The sequence below is a fragment of the Ahaetulla prasina genome, chromosome 8, assembly GCF_028640845.1.
Source record: "Ahaetulla prasina isolate Xishuangbanna chromosome 8, ASM2864084v1, whole genome shotgun sequence".
NCBI lineage: Eukaryota > Metazoa > Chordata > Lepidosauria > Squamata > Colubridae > Ahaetulla > Ahaetulla prasina.
This window is the reverse complement of record NC_080546.1, coordinates 12485187-12503607: the sequence shown is the minus strand read 5'-3', so window position 1 is coordinate 12503607 and position 18421 is coordinate 12485187. Positions and strand designations below refer to the sequence as shown.

At 41.0% G+C, this 18421-nt stretch overlaps 1 protein-coding gene across 1 annotated transcript in view; it reads left to right on the top strand.

Annotated features, from left to right (window-relative positions):
• ANTXR2 (ANTXR cell adhesion molecule 2) overlaps positions 1–18421 on the top strand; it is a 192471-nt gene that overhangs the window by 60060 nt on the left and 113990 nt on the right. The window contains exons 8-10 of the mRNA XM_058192834.1: positions 5038–5098; positions 11746–11841; positions 13538–13607. Coding sequence (XP_058048817.1) covers positions 5038–5098; positions 11746–11841; positions 13538–13607 — 227 coding nt within the window. The remainder of the gene's footprint in view (positions 1–5037; positions 5099–11745; positions 11842–13537; positions 13608–18421) is intronic.

Sequence of the window (18421 nt, the reverse complement as noted above, 5' to 3'; positions counted from 1 at the left end):
AGCTCGACGTCACTCTTGTCAGGGACACCTGTGATGGCCCAAGTACTCTGCCAGCAAAAACTGGCTCCCCCGAGCTCCGTTTTTGGCTGCGACGGCCTCCTGCAACCCTCTGCCAGCAAAAGCAGAGCTCAGAAGGATCGCCTGCGGCCCTCGCAAGCTCTGTTTTCACTGGCAGAGGCAGTGGTGGGCTGGTTCTTCACTGCTTCCAGGGCGGCCTCGTGGCCCATAACTAAGCACTCCATGGTCCAAATCTGGCCCCTGGGCCTTGATTTTGACACCCCTGCTCTGGGTAGTTTAACAATATAAAGAATTATTTGCATATTCTCCCTAACAATCTGGGTTTACCGACCTCGGAAGGATGGAAGGCTGAGTCCAGAATGGGACGACACACAGGAGCCAGGTGGGCGTGTCTGGGTGGGCGCAGACAGGTCGGCGTGGAAGAGTAGGTGCAGCCAACCTTGGGGGGCGGATGACTTGGTGTGGATGACTCGGTGTGGCCTGGTGGGCATGACCAGGTGGACGCAACCACATGGGTGTGGCTGGGTGGGTGCCGCCAGGTGGGCTCAGAACAAGTCGCCTTGGGCAACTGAATGTGGAGCCAACTTGGCACCCCACCAGAAGCAAAATCACCTGGAGATGTGCCAGCAAACGGGAAGCGGGAAAGCGGCAAAGTTTGAAAGGAAAGAGAAGGGGAGATGCTGTGAGTCATACTGGACAGTGTGTATATGTGTGTGTGCGTGTGTGCGCATTGTGAGAACTGACATCTTGGTGACCTGTTGTTTTTCTGTCTCTCCTGTAATCTCCAGCCTTGCACAATATTGGGCCAGAAGTTGACTGGAGTTACAGAAGCTGTACTTAAACTGGTCGATGACAATTTGTCACCGCCATCTTAGCTTAGTTTAGTTTAGTTTACTTATTTGTCAAGCATATCTTGCTGCAGGACAGCTTGCTGCAGGACAAGAGTTACACTAATGTTAAAGAAATAGTGGACTCAAATCATTAAAGAAAGGATGCAAAAGGTGAGACAGAATGAAATGTGAAAAATTAAAACATTTTTAAATTTATTTTGCATAATTAAATAGAATTGTTCAATTGTCCTGTAGCAAGTTGTCCCATGGTGAGCTGCCTGTGACGAGTTGACTGTGGCAAGTTTTCCCATTCTTTACTCAAAGACAACTAGAAGAATTCACTGGCGTTTTTTCTGCCTTTTCCAAAAGCTGCATTTCCGTTTGCTTTTCTTCCCAGTTAGCGCTGGGCTTCCAGCGGTAAACTTCCCAATTTAGAGCCTGGGCTCTTCCCTATTCTGTTTTTCTCTTCTTTTTTGCTGTTTCTGCTACAAGTGGAGAGTAAAATGTAATGAATCTTTGGCCCTTTTTTATAAATGGGATGCCTACTTTTATAGGCCATGAATTTTAATTAGCAGTGATTAATTCAACTAATATATAAATTGACATTGCCAATTTTGGAGGAAAGCGGCTCGGTGTTTGTGTGTGCGCGCGCAAACACACAAATGTGCACAACATAAACATTGATGTTGTGATAGGTGGAATATGCAGGATTGGTATCAGATGGAGTTGACAATCCTATGTTGTCAGAAGCTGAGCGCATGTGTATGTGTGTGTGAACACTCAAAACAACAGCAGCAACATCACCACACACACACAACACACTTTTTTTTGTCAGAATCACTTGGGGTCTCTATTGCTCTCCAGGTCTGGAATGCATTCTTTGCAGAGAGGAGATATTTTTAATAATTTTTACTGATTTTTAAAACACATCTTTAAAACAAACTTTTAATTGCCTGTTTTCGTTTATCTGTTTTTGTTTGCTCGGTTTCTTTTTATCAATTAGTTTAAGCTTAATGTACCGAGTTTGAATTGAAATTGACTTTTACTGTAAACTGCAGATGTCTTGGTGATCCAAATATACTTTAAAAAAACAAACAAACGACATAATTAAGGCTTCTCTTTCTTTGAGGTAAAGATGGCAAGAGTCATGTAAATACAGTTTTGAAAAATGTATTTCCCACATCTGTAAGCATGCGTATGCTAAAAAGGAAATTGAAATCCTGGGAAATGTTGTAATTGATGTTGCCATCAGCTTCCTGTAATTGCAACAGGAATTGGCAAATACAGTCAGGAAACATCGTAGTCCCTCTATTCAGAGTCAGATTGAGGCTTGTTTTCAAGTGTTTATTACAAATCCTTTCATTGGTAGAATAGAATAGAATAACAGAGTTGGAAGGGACCTTGGAGGTCTTCTAGTCCAACCCCCTGCTTACGCAGGAAACCCTACACCATTTCAGACAAACGGTTATCCAACATTTTCTTAAAAATTTCCAGTGTTGGAGCATTCACAACTTCTGCAGGCAAGTTGTTCCACTGATTAATTGTTCTCACTGTCAGGAAATTTCTCCTTAGTTCTAAGTTGCTTCTCTCCTTGATGAGTTTCCATCCATTGCTTCTTGTCCTGCCTTCAGGTGCTTTGGAGAATAGTTTGACTCCCTCTTCTTTGTGGCAACCCCTGAGATATTGGAAGACTGCTATCATGTCTCCCCTAGTCCTTCTTTTCATTAAACTAGACATACTGAGTTCCTGCAACCGTTCCTCATGTTTTAGCCTCCAGTCCCCGAATCATCTTTGTTGCTCTTCTCTGCGCTCTTTCTAGAGTCTCCACATGTTTTTTACTTCGTGGCGACCAAAACTGAATGCAATATTCCAAGTGTGGCCTTACCAAGGCAGTGATAAAGTGGTATTAACATTTCAGGTGATCTTGATTCTATCCCTCTGTTTTTGCAGCCTAGAACTGTATTGGCTTTTTTGGCAGCTGCTGCACACTGCTGGCTCATATTTAAATGGTTATCCACTAGGACTCCAAGATCCCTCTCACAGTTACTACTATTGAGCAAGGTACCATATATACTGTACCTGGTAGTGATTGATGCTCAGCCAATACTTAGAGCAGAGTCTCACAGGGAACCCAAACTTAAGTACAGGTAGTTCTCAATTTACAACAGTTCATTTAATGACTGTTTACAGTTACAGCAGCTCTGAAAAAAAAAGACTTATGATGGTTTTTCACATTTACGACCATGGCAGCATCCCTATGATCACATGATGGCTGGCAATTGGTTCATATTTACGACGATTGCGGTATCCTGGAGTCATGTGATCCGCTTTTGCAACCTTCTGACAAGAACTCCAGTGATTCACTTAACAATTGTGGTAGGAGAGGTCATAAAATGGGGCAAATTCACTTAACAAATGTCTCAATTAGCAACAGAAATCTTAGGCTCAGTTGAGGTCATAAGTTGAGGTCTGCCTACAATCATCATCATCATAATACGAATAAGAGGGGATTGTAAGGAAGATAAATTTGATTGTTTCCTAGTATGATTTGAATGTTTATATGTACCCTATGACTATCACTAAGTGTTGTACCTTATGATTCTTGACGAATGTTTATTTTTTATTTATAATTTATTTATTTATAATTTAATGTAATGTAATTGAATGTATCTTGTCTTTTTACGTACACTGAGAGCATATGCACCAAAGACAAATTCCTTGTGTGCCCGATCACACTTGGCCAATAAAGAATTCTATTCTATTCTATTCTATTCTATTCTATTCTATTCTATTCTATTCTATTCTATTCTATTCTATTCTATTCTATTCTATTCCATTCCATTCTCCATTCCATTCCATTCCATTCCATTCTATTCTCCATTCCATTCCATTCCATTCCATTCCAATTTCTATTCTATTCTATTCTATTCTATTCTATTCTATTCTATTCTATTCTATTCTATTCTATTCTATTCCATTCCATTCCATTCCATTCCATTCCATTCCATTCCATTCCATTCCATTCTATTCTATTCTATTCTATTCTATTCTATTCTATTCTATTCCATTCCATTCCATTCCATTCCATTCTATTCTATTCTATTCTATTCTATTCTATTCTATTCTATTCTATTCTATTCCATTCCATTCCATTCCATTCCAAAAGGAATAATAATAATAATAATAATAATAATAATAATAATAATCCTTATGATTTATATTGATATATTGATCATCAATTGTGTTGTAAATGTTGTACCTTGATGAACGTATCTTTTCTTTTATGTACACTGAGAGCATATGCACCAAGACAAATTCCTTGTGTGTCCAATCACACTTGGCCAATAAAAATTCTATTCTATTCTATTCTATTCTATTCTAATAATATAGCCATACAACATGGGTAAATAGACATTAGAGAATTAAATGTTCAGCAGAGTGATGGCATAAGGGAAAAAAACTGTCCCTGCGTTGACATGCAATGCCCCATAGCGGTGTCCTAAAGGGAGGAATTGAAACAGTTTATTTTGAAGATGTGAGGGGTCTGTAGATATTTTCTCAGCCCTCCTTCTGACCACATAATATACAGGTCTTCAACGGAAAGCAGGCTAAATCCGTAAATAATAAATGTCTGGATTTGCTAATCCACGATGTCTATGAATTTCTTTTTCAAATGGGGATACAGTCTAATAACCTCTACTTCAGAGGTGTCAAACTCGATTTCATTATGGGCTGCCTCAGGGTGTGTTTGACCTTGGGGGGTGGGTGGGTGTGGCCAAGATGGGTGTGGCCAGCTCGACGTCACTCACATTGGGAGCACCTGTGGTGGCCCGAGTGCTCCGCCAGCAAAAATGGGCTCTCCAGCTCCGTTTTCGGTTGTGGCAGCCTCCTGCAACCTTCAGCCCAGCGAAAACGGAGCTCGGGAGGGCTGCATCCATTTTCTCTGGCAGAGGCACTGCGGGCTGGCTGTTTTCATGGTGGTCCCATGGGCCAGATCTAAGCACCCCATGGGTCGGATCCGGCCCCTGAGGCCTTGAGTTTGACACCCCTGCTCTATCTAAACAGGTATCACACTTTGCAGCATCTTGCTAAAATAATTCCTCGTAAGGGAATTCTTGTTGCCTTGAAAAAAAAAACACCGTAATATACATTTGTCAAAAAATATTTTTCCCCGTTTCACCCCAAACAGATACTGAAGCAATCGTGCACGGAAATCTTAAATCTGGAACCCTCAAGCGTTTGTGTAGGAGGTGAGTGTGCGACTGGAAAACAATGTGAAAATATTGACAATCCTGCTGTTACATCCTTGGGCAAAATGTGTAACTGTACTTCCATATGCTGAGTAGGAAGATGTGAATGAAAGGAACTTTCCTTTCCTTGCTCCAGTTTGCCAAAGCCTGTGTTAACAGATTTAAACGCTTTAACACTTTCCTCTCCGGGAATTTTGGAAATTGCGGATTTAAAAGGAAAGGCATATTTGCAATGATATTGTATTTGCAATATTGTATTGTGGGACACAACCTGGGGAGATTTATTAAGGTTTTCAAAACCTAGGATTCTCTGAATTACAATCAACGTCTTTTCTAGGTCGTCTCCTCAATAATTTTGTGAAATAAAAAGGCTAAAGTATCTTTTCTCCCTCGGGAGCACAATCTTCGTCTGTATTTCTCAACTTTGGTAGATGGAAGATTGGGTGGACTTCAACTCCCAGAATTCCCCAGGCAGCGTGCCAGGGGAATTATTCCCTGTGACACTTAGCAATAACTGCTAGAAATTATTATCTAGTCCAGGGGTCTCCAACCTTGGCAACGTTAAAACTTGTGGACTTCAACTCCCAGTGAGCGAGCTTTGCTGGCTGAGGAATTCTGGGAGTTGAAGTCCACAAATCTTAAGGTTGCCAGGGTTGGTGACCACTGATCTAGTCTTTTTGTGGATATTTAATGATATTTCCTGACCAAAATGTGAAATATGACGATTATTTGCAGAAAAAGAAACGAAAAGGGCTAGAACAGCTGTTTCTAATTTACGAACCTGATTTCACAAGTTCTCAATTAGACTGGCTGTTGATGATGGACTGAGTGACTGAACTGACTTGTTCCATATCCTCTTGTGTATTCTTGAGCCAAGTTCTTTGTAAAATTTGTTTGTTTGTTTTTTTAATTTACATTTATATCCCGCCCTTCTCCGAAGACTCAGGGTGGCTTACATTGTGTAAGGCAATAGTCTCATCCTATTTGTATATTTATATACAAAGTCAACTTATTGCCCCCCCCAACAATCTGGGTCCTCATTTTACCTACCTTATAAAGGATGGAAGGCTGAGTCAACCTTGGGCCTGGTGGGACTCGAGCCTGCAGTAATTGCAAGCAGCTGTGTTTAATAACAGGCTGTCTTACAGCCTGAGCCACCCACGGTCTCCAACCTTGGCCACTTTAAGACTTGTGGACTTCAACTCCCAGTGGACTTCAACTCTGGGAGTTGAAGTCCACAAGTCTTAAAGTGGCCAAGGATGGAGACCCCGTTTTAATTCATAAAAGCCTTTGTACTTAAGAGCATGAATTTCATCTCTTCTTCCCCTGATTCCTCCCTCCATGTTTAAAGTCAAGTCAAGTCAATGTTTATTTACAGTCAAAGACCAGAGCAAGTTAAAAAACACCCATGGACTATCCAGTAAAAATTATAGCATAAAATTTATTTATTTATTTATTTATTTGAATTTATATCCTGCCCTTCTCCAAAGACTCAGGGTGGCTTACACTGTGTTAAGCAATAGTCTTCATCCATTTGTATATTATATACAAAGTCAACTTTTATTGCCCCCAACAATCTGGGTCCTCATTTTACCTACTTTATAAAGGATGGAAGGCTGAGTCAACCTTGGGACTTGAACTTGCAGTAATTGCAAGCAGCTGTGTTAATAACAGACAGACTTAGTCTGCTGAGCCACCAGAGGCCCTGTAATAATAAATAACAAATAACAAATCAATTCTAGATTTTAAAAAAATCATAATTTGGCATCCAGCTTGTCAGTTGCACGTGAACCAAACACAACATGGCCTTACTATAATATAATATCAGTCCTTAAACTGTGAAGGCCTACAGTCATTGGATACCAAAATGCAAGAGAGTGATGGTACAAAAGGATTTGTTAAATTAGCTGTGTAAAATAGCTATGATGGATGAATCACCTGATTCTGACGAATCCACAGTGCTGTTGTGGGGAATCCCATGTTTATAGTAAAAACCACTGCAGTCCAGCAAGAATTAGGATTACAGTCAGCTGTGGGTTTCAGAAATGCTTACCACTTGTTCGCCGTGCGTGCGCTCGCTTTGCACCGGTGCGCCTTCTGCGCATGTATCCAACCTTCCGCGCATGTGCTTTGCTGCATATGCCCCTTCCGGCCCCAAAAACGTGGCTAAATAGAATGTCTTTACGCCGGGGCGGGGGGGGGGGCGCACCAGCAATCACTGCTAGCAGTTCGCCCGAACTGATCCGAACCGGCTGAATGCCACCTCTGATTACAGTCCCTCTGTGAGCAAGATGGGTGGTTTCCAAATTTGATAAATGAATAAAATACAGGTAGTCCGCACTTTATAACCAGTTTAGTGACTAAAGTTACGACGGTGTTGAAAAAAGTGACTCAGTTTTCACACTTATGACCGTTTTCCACAATTACGACCTTTGGGGCATTCCCCACGGTCACGTGATCAAAATTCCAATGCTTGGTAACTGACTCATATTTATGACGGTTGCAGTCTCCCAGGGTCACGTGAACATGTTGTGCGACCTTCCGACAAGCAAAGTCAATGGGGAAGCCAGACTCTCTTAAAAACCCATGTTACTAACTCAGCAATTGCAGTGATTCTCCGGCAAGAAAGGTCGTAAAATGGAGCAAACTCTCTTAACGGCTGTCTCGCTTAGCAACAGGAATTTGGGGCTCCGTTGGGGTCATAAGTTGAGGACTGCCTGCAAATAAATTGCTGTCATGTTCTCCTTCTTGGCATCTTTCATTTGGATGAGCAGGAGGAGGAGTAAAAAAAAAATTGGACATGCACGGAACACCTAAATTTAGACATGTTAGCATTTCACTAGTAGTTAGATGGAGACTATAAACAGGCAAGTGCCACTCTCCAATGTGTGTAGGAAATAAAAACCACTTTACTGTTACAAGGTAAAGGAGAAGGTAGCGAAGGCATTTGATTTAAATTCAGAGAAGTTTAGGAATCGACTTTAACTGTCAGAGACTACAGCTGTAAATCGTACTGTTTATAATTTAGAATAAAGATTTAATCTCTACGTCTATGGAGATTCTCAGTCATTCAGGTCATGATTGTCCCAAAGGTGCTTTTTTTCAAGAGGCAACTGGACTTTCTGGTTTTCTTTGAAGACATTTCTCTTCTCATCCAAGAAGCTTCTTCAGCTCTGACTGGATGGTGGGGAATGGAAGGATTTATACTCCTTGCAGACAGCTGGTCATTTGCATTCTTTTAGTGGGTCATTAAGGTCTCCTGGAGGGACACAGGGGGCTCAGTGGCTAAGACGCTGAGCTTGTTGATCAAAAGGTTCAACGGTTCGAATCCCTAGAATCCCTAACTATGGTGGAAATAGACCTGGGGGTGGGGTGGGGAATCTTCAAAAACCAAACTCATAACTGCTAAAAGCTCAGAAGTCAAAAGAAAGCGAAGTGAATTCCTCCAGGACCTGTGTGTCAGTGTTGATACCCTAGATGCCAGCTTTCCCTTCTCTGCAGAAAATGAACCCATAAAAGAAAAGAGTAAGCTTAAACATTGAGGGACATGGGGGCTCAGTGGCTAAGATGCTCAGCTTGTCGATCGAAAGGTTGGCGGTTCAGCGGTTCGAATCCCTAGTGTCGTGTAACGGGGTGAGTTCCCGTTACTTGTTCCAGCTTCTGCCAACCTAGCAGTTCGAAAGCGCATAAAAAATGCAAGTAGAAAAATTGGGATCACCTTTGGTGGGAAGGTAACAGCATTCCGTCTGCCTTTGGTGTTTAGTCATGCTGGCCACATGACCACGGAGATGTCTTCGGACAGCGCTGGCTCTTCAGCTTTGAAACGGAGATGAGCACTGCCACCTGGGGTCAGGAACGACTAGTATATATGTGCGAGGGGAACCTTTACCTTTTAAGGTCTCCTGGAGGTTTATCTGTGTCATCAGATCTACTGGTTTGAAAGAGGGGTTAAAGAGGCCATCTATGTCAAAATTGAACAGCTATCACTCAACAGAAGGGGAGGGATACGACATCACCTATCTCCAGTCTATAACACAGTGACCCTGATGACATAAATAAACCTCCAAGTGGCCTCAACAACTCCCTTAAAGGATGCAAATGACCAGCTGTCTTCAAGGAGTACAAATCCTTCCATTCCTCACCATCCAGTCAGAGCTGAAGAAGCTTCTTGGATGAGAAACGAAACATCTTCAAAGAAAAAACAAAACAAAATCCAATTGTCTCTTGAAAAAGCACCTTTGGGACAATTTAGTCTATATGGAAAATTTCATTTAAGTTGTTCAATGCCAACATGAAGCCTGGCAGGAGAGTGTTTTCAGAAGCTGAATATTTTACCTCAAGGGTGGACTAACATTTTTAGGCCAAAGTCTGTTCAAAACTGCAGATGTTCCAAGTTAAAATGGCAGAAAAAAAGTAACTTAAAAACATTTTTCACACCTACGACCCTCAGGGTCACCCGATCAATATTTGGACACTTGTCAACTGGCATGTATTTATGATAGTTGCAGTGTCCCAGGGTCACATGAGCACCTCCTGCCAAACAAAGTCCCCAATCATGGGGAAGCCCGATTCACTTAACAACCGTGTTCACTAATGTCAGGGTTCCGACGGATGCCCAAATTAAATCATGAGCCTTAAGCCAAGTTTCAAAAGAAATCCAGTTCTTTATTAGGAGCAACATGTCGGCACATACCCAAGTGAAGTCAGCTCTGCCGCACGTAATTTATGGCCCACTATTACCCTTGTTCCCCCCTCCTCCCAGGGTGTGTCATAAATCACATTCTCCAACGGAGCACTTTCACGTGCTGTAGAAATCATTTTAGTTAACATTAACAACTGTAGTGATTCATTTAACAATTGTGGCAAGAAAGGTCATAAAATAAGGCAAAACCCTCTTAACAACTGTCTTGCTTAGCAAAAGAAATTTTGGATTCAATTGTGGTTGTGAGTCAAAGGCGACCTATACTTGGCTTTTGTGGTAGAGCCAAAAATAAAAGCTCCTGAGTAAACCTGATTTAATTTATTTTAAATTGAAGTCAGTCCATACGATTATTTTTAATAATTATTCCCTATTGAGTTAAATAATTTACCCTTTCCATCATATTAAAATATATAATTTAATGACAACTACTGGAAGGATTGTAGAGGGCTGCAGATTGTTTCTTGTTTTTCCAATTTAAACAACATTAAGAAGCTGATGGTTTGGATAAACACATCTGGAATCCAAATTACACCCTCTCAAAATTCACTGGGAAATTTGGTGAAAAGAATGGTCACTGGGGATATATATATCAACTGACCTCCCACTCTTTCCCTCCTTCTTGTAGGAAGTTAGCATCCACCCCACTCCTAGAACAATAAAATATTCTAGGAAATATTAAAAAGGCAGAATATTATACCTCCCTGGATGAGAAATGGAGAAACATGTTTTTTTAGGCAGGAAGTAAACTCACTCTTAATAGCCCCCACCCTCCTCAATAGCCTACAGCAGATGTCAGCAATTAAGAGATAAAGAGATAGCTAGGTCTAGTCATAAGTAAATGCCATCACCCAAGATCCAACAAAGATAGGATTAGCCCACAGCCATAATAGGAATTGCCCCAAACCCTCATCATTACATCATCAACCAGGCCCAGGACTCAACCAGGCCCGGGACTCAAAAGACAACCTACAAAGTTATCTCTGCATGGCCCCATGGGAGTCTGACAACCAATCAGAATACAAGCTCAAATTCAAAGCCCAACTTTGTATTAGTCTCTCTCTTTCTCTCTCACCATGTGCTTTTTTGCCCAGGACCTCAAAACCATGTGATCCTGTCCACTATTAAACCATCTTTTCCACCAATTTCGCTTCGGTGGTTATGCCCCGAAGCCAAAAAGTATTGGACCAAAATACAAGGTTGGCTACAAGATTTAATAAATGGCCAAATCGAGTTAAATCCGGAAACATTTCTCCTGGGAATATTAAGAACTAAATTTGATTTTAAAAAAAAGATATCTGATCCTACATATACTAACAGCAGCAAGAATTGCGTTCGCGCAATATTGGAAGGAACATAACTTACCACCAGAGGGACTGATTATCCAGAAAATATTTGAATGTGCTGAAATGAATAAACTAACCTTAGAATTAAAAGAACAAGGAGAAGATTCGGAATATTATGCGGTTTGGGAAAAATGGTATAGGTGGATAGACAACAGAAACAGAAATAGGTAATTTTCATAAGGAAGTTGAGGATGTATATATATGTATATAATGTAGATTTTATTTGAACTGTTAATCCAAAGTATATAAAAATGACACTGTCTGTTTGACTATGTATTAGAGTAATGGAAAAGAAAAACTACAATAAAAATTATTTATTAAAAAAACCCCACACACCATCTTTTCAAGCAGCCTCCATGTTTCCAGTGTCTTTCTCCCCACTTGGAACTGAACCCAGATGGACGTTTCTTCCAATGTTCTCCGGCTGCTTTACAAGAGTTTCTTAACGTGTTCGGCTTTTTTCCCAAGATCGTAGGCATTAAGTATAAACATCATCAAACGCCGAGCATAAAATATTAAAAGGGTTTATCTTGCTGTCAAAAGTCAGTAAAGAAACTTGGCGTGTATCCACTGGCTGATGACTTGTTGGTTCTGCTTTTCAGAGGAGTTCCAAGTCGTTCTAAGCGGAACAGGATTCACCTTGGGGAGGACACCCGAGAGTGTGGTCTGCAGTTATATGGTAAATGGAACAACCATGAGTAAGTATCCCTACAGCACAGAGCATTTGTGTTGTGGTCCGTCAGCAGCCTACGGAGCTGGCAACGAAGTCAGACAGCGATGAGGCGGAGGTGGGGCCAGGGCCATTGGGAAGTGAGGTGGGAACTCCAGAGCCTCCAGAGACTGATAGTAATGAGGCAGAGGAACAGGAGGAGCCTGTTCCTAATGTACACATGAGAAGAGCTGCCAGAAGGCAAGAGTAGCTCAGGCAGAAAAGACAACTTGGGAGTAGGGCCAAGAGATGATTGTCTCCTCCCATAAGGCTTAAAACAGACCAGCATCGGTGTTTCAGCTTTGCTGGAAAACAATGTTGTAGCTGCGTCTACTGCTCTGTCTTCTGCTTCGTGTACGTCTTTGTTTTTGTGGCTTCGGGACATTTGCCAGGAAGGGCCTTTGGCAGTTTGCCTAATTTGACTGAGGTTTGTGAGATAACCAAGGAATTTGTGTTGGGAGGCATTTGTTTTACTTTGAATTGAACAACGCTGGGAATGAAGTAATTCTCAGCTGTTCGAAAAAAAGTTTGTTTTTCCACGGACTAAGTTTATTACTACCTACTTGGGCCTGGGTCACAACAATTAGGGTCATCAGAGTACATGTAGTCCTCAACCTATAGCCGTTCATTTAGTGACTGTTCAAAGTTACAACAGCACTGAAAAAAAGAGACTTATGACCATTTTCCACACTTAACGACCTTTGCAGCATTCCCATGGTCAGGTGATCAAAATTCAGACGCTTGGCAACTGACTCATATTTATGATGGCTGCAATATCCTGAGGTCATGTGATCCCCTTTTGCGTCCTTCTGGCGAGCAAAGCCAATGGGGAAGCCAGATTCACTTAACCAGTGTGCTACTAACTTAACAGCGCACGAAAGAAACGCCACGGAGATCTGACCTGGAGCGACGGCGCACGTGCCAGCAGAGAGGGCTCTGTGTGCCATAAGTTCGCCATCGCAGCTCCAGAATAACTTTATTGTCACTTTGAAAGTACACTAATCGGCATACATTAAAATGAGATTTCGTTGCATACGGCTCTCAAAGGGTCACCACCTCCAATATACACTACATGCACATGACTAAATAAATAAACAAATATGACATGATAGCAGTGTTCCAATATCTCAGGGGTTGCCACAAAGAAGAGGGAGTCAAACTATTCTCCAAAGCACCTGCGGGCAGGACAAGAAGCAATGGGTGGAAACTAATCAAGGAGAGAAGCAACCTAGAACTAAGGAGAAAGTTCCTGACAGTTAGAACAATTAATCAGTGGAACAACTTGCCTCCAGAAGTTGTGAATGCTCCAACACTGGAAATTTTTAAGAAAATGCTGGATAGCCATTTGTCTGAAATGGTGTGGGGTTTCCTGCCCGGGCAGGGGGTTGGACTAGAAGACCTCCAAGGTCCCTTCCAACTCATCATCATCATCATCATCATCATCATCATCATCATCATCATCATCATCATCATTATTATTATTATTATTATTATTAAATTTTAAAAAGTATGCACGTGGGTATATTCATACAAATGTATGTGGGTATATGCATACAAAAACATGCATATACCCGCCTATATTATATGACACAGAGAAACAACACAGTTTTATCGTTTTTGTTGATAAGCAGAGACTGTATTATCCGATTATACAATATATGGTTTTTTTGGTCTTTTTTTTTTAGATGTAAAACCAGAAAAAGTGGAATCTAATTTCATGCTCTGTCCGGCACCCGTTCTCCATGAGGTTGGACAGTAAGTATTTTATCCCACTGAGGCATAAGGTAGGGTGAGAGAGAGGCGCTTATTCAAAGGATGTACAGATAGCCCTCGACTTACAACCATTTCTTTAGCGCTCATTCGAAGATATGAGCACACTGGAAAATTGACCGATGAGCAGTTCTTCCATTTAACAACCGTCGCAGCATCCCCTTTGGTCACGTGATCAAAATTCAGGTACTTGGCAACTGGCATGTATTCACGACAGTTGCGACATTTCAGGTCATACGATTGGCGCAATGGTTAGAATGCAGTATTGCAGGCTAACTCACTGCTCACTGCTAGCAGTTTGATCCTGACCGGCTCAAGGTTGACTCAGCCTTCCTTCCATCCTTCCGAGGTTGGTAAAATGAGAACCCAGATTGTTGGGGGCAATAGACTGACTTTGTAGAGAGGGCTGTAAAGCACTATGAAGCAGTGTATAAGTCTAAGTGCTATTGGTTGGGAAGGATGGATGGAAGGAAGGAAGGAAGGAAGGAAGGAAGGAAGGAAGGAAGGAAGGAAGGAAGGAAAATGAGAAGGAAAGAAGGAAGATGTAGTGGCGTGGTGGTTAGAATGCAGTATTGCAGGCTGACTCTGCCAACTACCAGCAGTTCAATCCTGACTGGCTCAAGGTAGACTCAGCCTTCCATCCTTCCAAGGTGGGTTAAAATGAGGATCCAGATTGTTGGGGGGCAATAGGCTGACTTTGTAGAGAGGGATGTAAAAGATTGTGAAGTGGTATATAAGTCTTAAGTGCCATTGCTATTGCCATTGCCATCTGTGATCTTCCTAGCTGGCTTCTGACAAGCAAAGATAATGAGAAATGCTGGATTTACCGACCTATTGATCCACTTAACAACTGCAGTAACTCACTTAACAACTGTGGCAAAAAAAGACATAAAATTGGCGAAACTCAATTTTTTTTATTTCTTTTTGTCACAGCAGTATACACAAACAATTGTCATAGATAAAACAACATATCTTGAAGAAATATATATATATATATATATATATATATATATATATATATATATATATATATATATATATATATATATAAGTAAAAAAATATGCATCAACTATATTAATTTGATATAATGAAGGGAACAATAGGACAGGAACGGTAGGCACTATTATGCTCTTATGCACGCCTCTTATAGTCAGTCCTCTTAGGAATGGGGTGAGGTCAATAGTAGACAGTTTTTGGTTGAAGATTTTGGGATTTTGAGTTGAGACTATGGAGTCAGGTAATGAGTTCCAAGCATTAACAACTCTGTTACAGAAGTCATATTTTCTGCAATCAAGTTTGAAGCGGTTGACATTTAGCTTGAATCTATTTTTTGCTCTTGTAATATTGCGATTGAAGCTGAAGTAGTCTTTTACAGGAAGGATATTGCAATAGATGATTTTGTGTGTTAAACACAGGTCATGTCGAAGTCGACGGAGTTGTAAGTTTTCTAATCCCAGGATTTCAAGTCTGTTGGTATAAGGTATTTTGTTGTTTTCGGAGGAGTGAAGAACTCTTCTAGTAAAATATTTCTGGACTCGTTCTATTGTATTTATGTCAGAGATGTGGTATGGGTTCCAGACGGATGAGCTGTATTCAAGAATAGGTCTGGCAAATGTTTTGTATGCTCTAGTTAGTAGTGTAGAGTTTTTAGAAAAGAAGCTGCGTAAAATTAGGTTTACAAATCTTAGGGCCTTTTTTGCTATGTAGTTGCAGTGGGCTTTGGCATTAAGGTCATTTGATATGAGAACTCCAAGATCTTTGACAGGGTGGGGGATCGTCAGTTAGTTAATGTCCATTAAATTGCCAACCACTATTTAAGAACAGAAATTCTGTTAGCATATGTTTGTTTTATTTTTAACTATACCTTGTGTTTGTTCCGGGAAGTCGGGGAGGAGGGGAGGGGTTTGTGAAGGGAGGGGGGAGGGGGGTGGAAGGGGTGGAAAAATTTTTGTAAAACTTTTTCAATAAAAAAAAAAAAAGAACAGAAATTCTGATCCCAATTGTAAGTTATAAGTACTCTCTGGGGCAAACAGGAGAAACAAATGTGAAATTAAAAGGTTTTTTTTTATTTTATTCTGATCTATCTATTACTTCATGGAATGTGTTGTGCCTCGCTAGCTCCCCCCGCCACAGCCAGGCCCCTCTTATCTCCTGCCGGATGCTGATAGTACAGGAGAATGTCCTGGCATGCCTCCAGCCCCCAGCCCTGGCACCATGCCCGGACAGGCCGAGCAAGACGAATGGCCTGACGTGCCTCCAGCCCCCAGTCCTGACACCATGCCCAGACAAACGGAGCCACTAGACCCCTCCCTCATAGCATCTGAGCCTGAAGAATGTGAAGCCAGTCATGAGCTAAGATTACCAACAGCTGGAGGCTGGAGAGATCCTCGCTTCCGGAGAATAGAGAGGCGATGTCAGCAAAAGGAAGGGAGGGGCAGGCCTGGATAAGTGCTGAGTCATGGAGCCACACCCCATGGCCTATATAAAGGATCTGCTTTCTGGCATTCTCTGAGTCAGGCAAAGTCTAACTTGGATTGCTGAAGTCACATCCTGGTCTCCTGCCTGCCCTGAGAACTCTGACAGAACTTTGGCAAAGCTGCAGAGGCTTTGCAGCCACGCTTGATACGGACTTCCCCGACCCGGCCGTCAGAGGAGGAGTGGCTAGTCTGAACGGGAAAGTATGTGCTCCAGAATGTGTGTCCTGAGATTATTATGGTTTATTGTTAGAAGTGTGAAAAATATTTGGAATCTTAAGCGTCGAAAATGGGCTGCTCTGACCATACAGCTTTTCATCCTATTGCAGGGTAGTTTTTTGAAAGTGAATTCTTACAAGCTCCAAGTGGAGCTTGTAGGAGATTATATGGAAATTCTCAGTCATCCGGGTCATGGTTGTCTCAAAGGTGACAAGAAGCTTCTTCATTTCTGACTGAATAGTGGGGAACGGTAGGATTCGGTCAGACCTGAAGAAGCTTCTTGGTTGAGAAGCGAAACATCTTCAACAAAAAAACCAAGAAAGCCCAGTTGCTTCTTGAAAAAGCACCTTTGGGACAAGCTCCAAACACTTTTTAGAAGTCTGGAATACTTCTTGTGACATAAACAAAAAACAAAGCCACTTTCAAGCTCTACCTATTCAGAATTGAACTTTTCTGCATTATTCCTACTTCCCCCCTCCTTCATATTTTTCCATCGGTTGTGATGGGATTGTTCACTAGCTTGTGATACAGAGGGACAGTTGAATCATCTTTATTTCCAGATGACTTGTGGGAAAATTAGAAGTGTTAAAAGACATTAACCAAAAAAAAACTCTGCTGTGAAAATCTTGCAATATTTATAATGCATAAGGATATTCATTTTTTTTCATTTTACAGCACAGGTAGTTCTCGACTTACAACAGCTCACTCAGTGACCCCTTTGGCCACCTTCTGACAAGCAAAGTCAACGGGGAAGTGAGAGTCACTTAACAACCGTGTTCCTAACTTAACAACTGCAGTGATTCATTTAACAACGGCGACAAGAAAGGTTGTAAAATGGGGGGGAAGCTCATTTAACAGAGCAACAGAAAATTTTGGGCTTCCGTTGTGGCCGTAAGTCAAGGACTACCTATATCGATGACTATCACTAGGTCCACGTAAGCATAATCAGAAGATTAAACTGATAGGCGCTTCGGCTTGGAAATGTGCAATTAAATTTAGAAAGACAGAAATGGAAGATAGGATTGTAGCAAATCAAAGTTTCCACCTCAGAACAGGATGGAGTCACTAGATAGTTCACAACCAGCTGGCATTAAGTATTTTGGCCAAGTTCTCTGTACCCTGTTTCCCCCAGAATAAGACATCCCCTGATAATAAGCCCAATCGGGCTTTTGAGCGCATGGCAGTAAGGCCCAGCGCTTATTTCAAGGTTCAAAAAAATATAAGACGGGGTATTATTTTCAGGGAAACATGGTAGATAGATAGATAGATAGATAGATAGATAGATAGATAGATAGATAGATAGATAGAAAGATAGATAGAATAGAATAGAATAGAATAGAATAGAATAGAATAGAATAGAATAGAATAGAATAGAATTCTTTATTGGCTAAGTGTTGATTGGACACACAAGGAATTTGTCTTCGGTACATAAGCTCTCAGTGTACATAAAAGAAAAGATACCTTCATCAAGGTACAACACTTACAACATTTAATGATGGTCATAGGGTACAAATTTAACACTTAATGATACAAAATGATAGATAGATAGATAGATAGATAGATAGATAGATAGATAGATAGATAGATAGATAGATAGATAGATAGATAGATGCCCTGTTTCCCCCAAAATAAGAGATCCTTTGATAATAAGCCCAATCGGGCTTTTGAGTGCATGGCTGTAAGGCCCAGCGCTTATTTCAAGGTTCAAAAAAATATAAGATGGGGTATTATTTTCAGGGAAACATGGTAGATAGATAGATAGATAGAAAGATAGATAGAATAGAATAGAATAGAATAGAATAGAATAGAATAGAATAGAATAGAATAGAATAGAATAGAATTGAATTCTTTATTGGCTAAGTGTTGATTGGACACACAAGGAATTTGTCTTCGGTACATAAGCTCTCAGTGTACATAAAAGAAAAGATACCTTCATCAAGGTACAACACTTACAACATTTAATGATGGTCATAGGGTACAAATTTAACACAATGATACAAAATGATAGATAGATAGATAGATAGATAGATAGATAGACAGACAGACAGACAGACAGACAGACAGACAGACAGACAGATAGATAGATAGATAGATAGATAGATAGA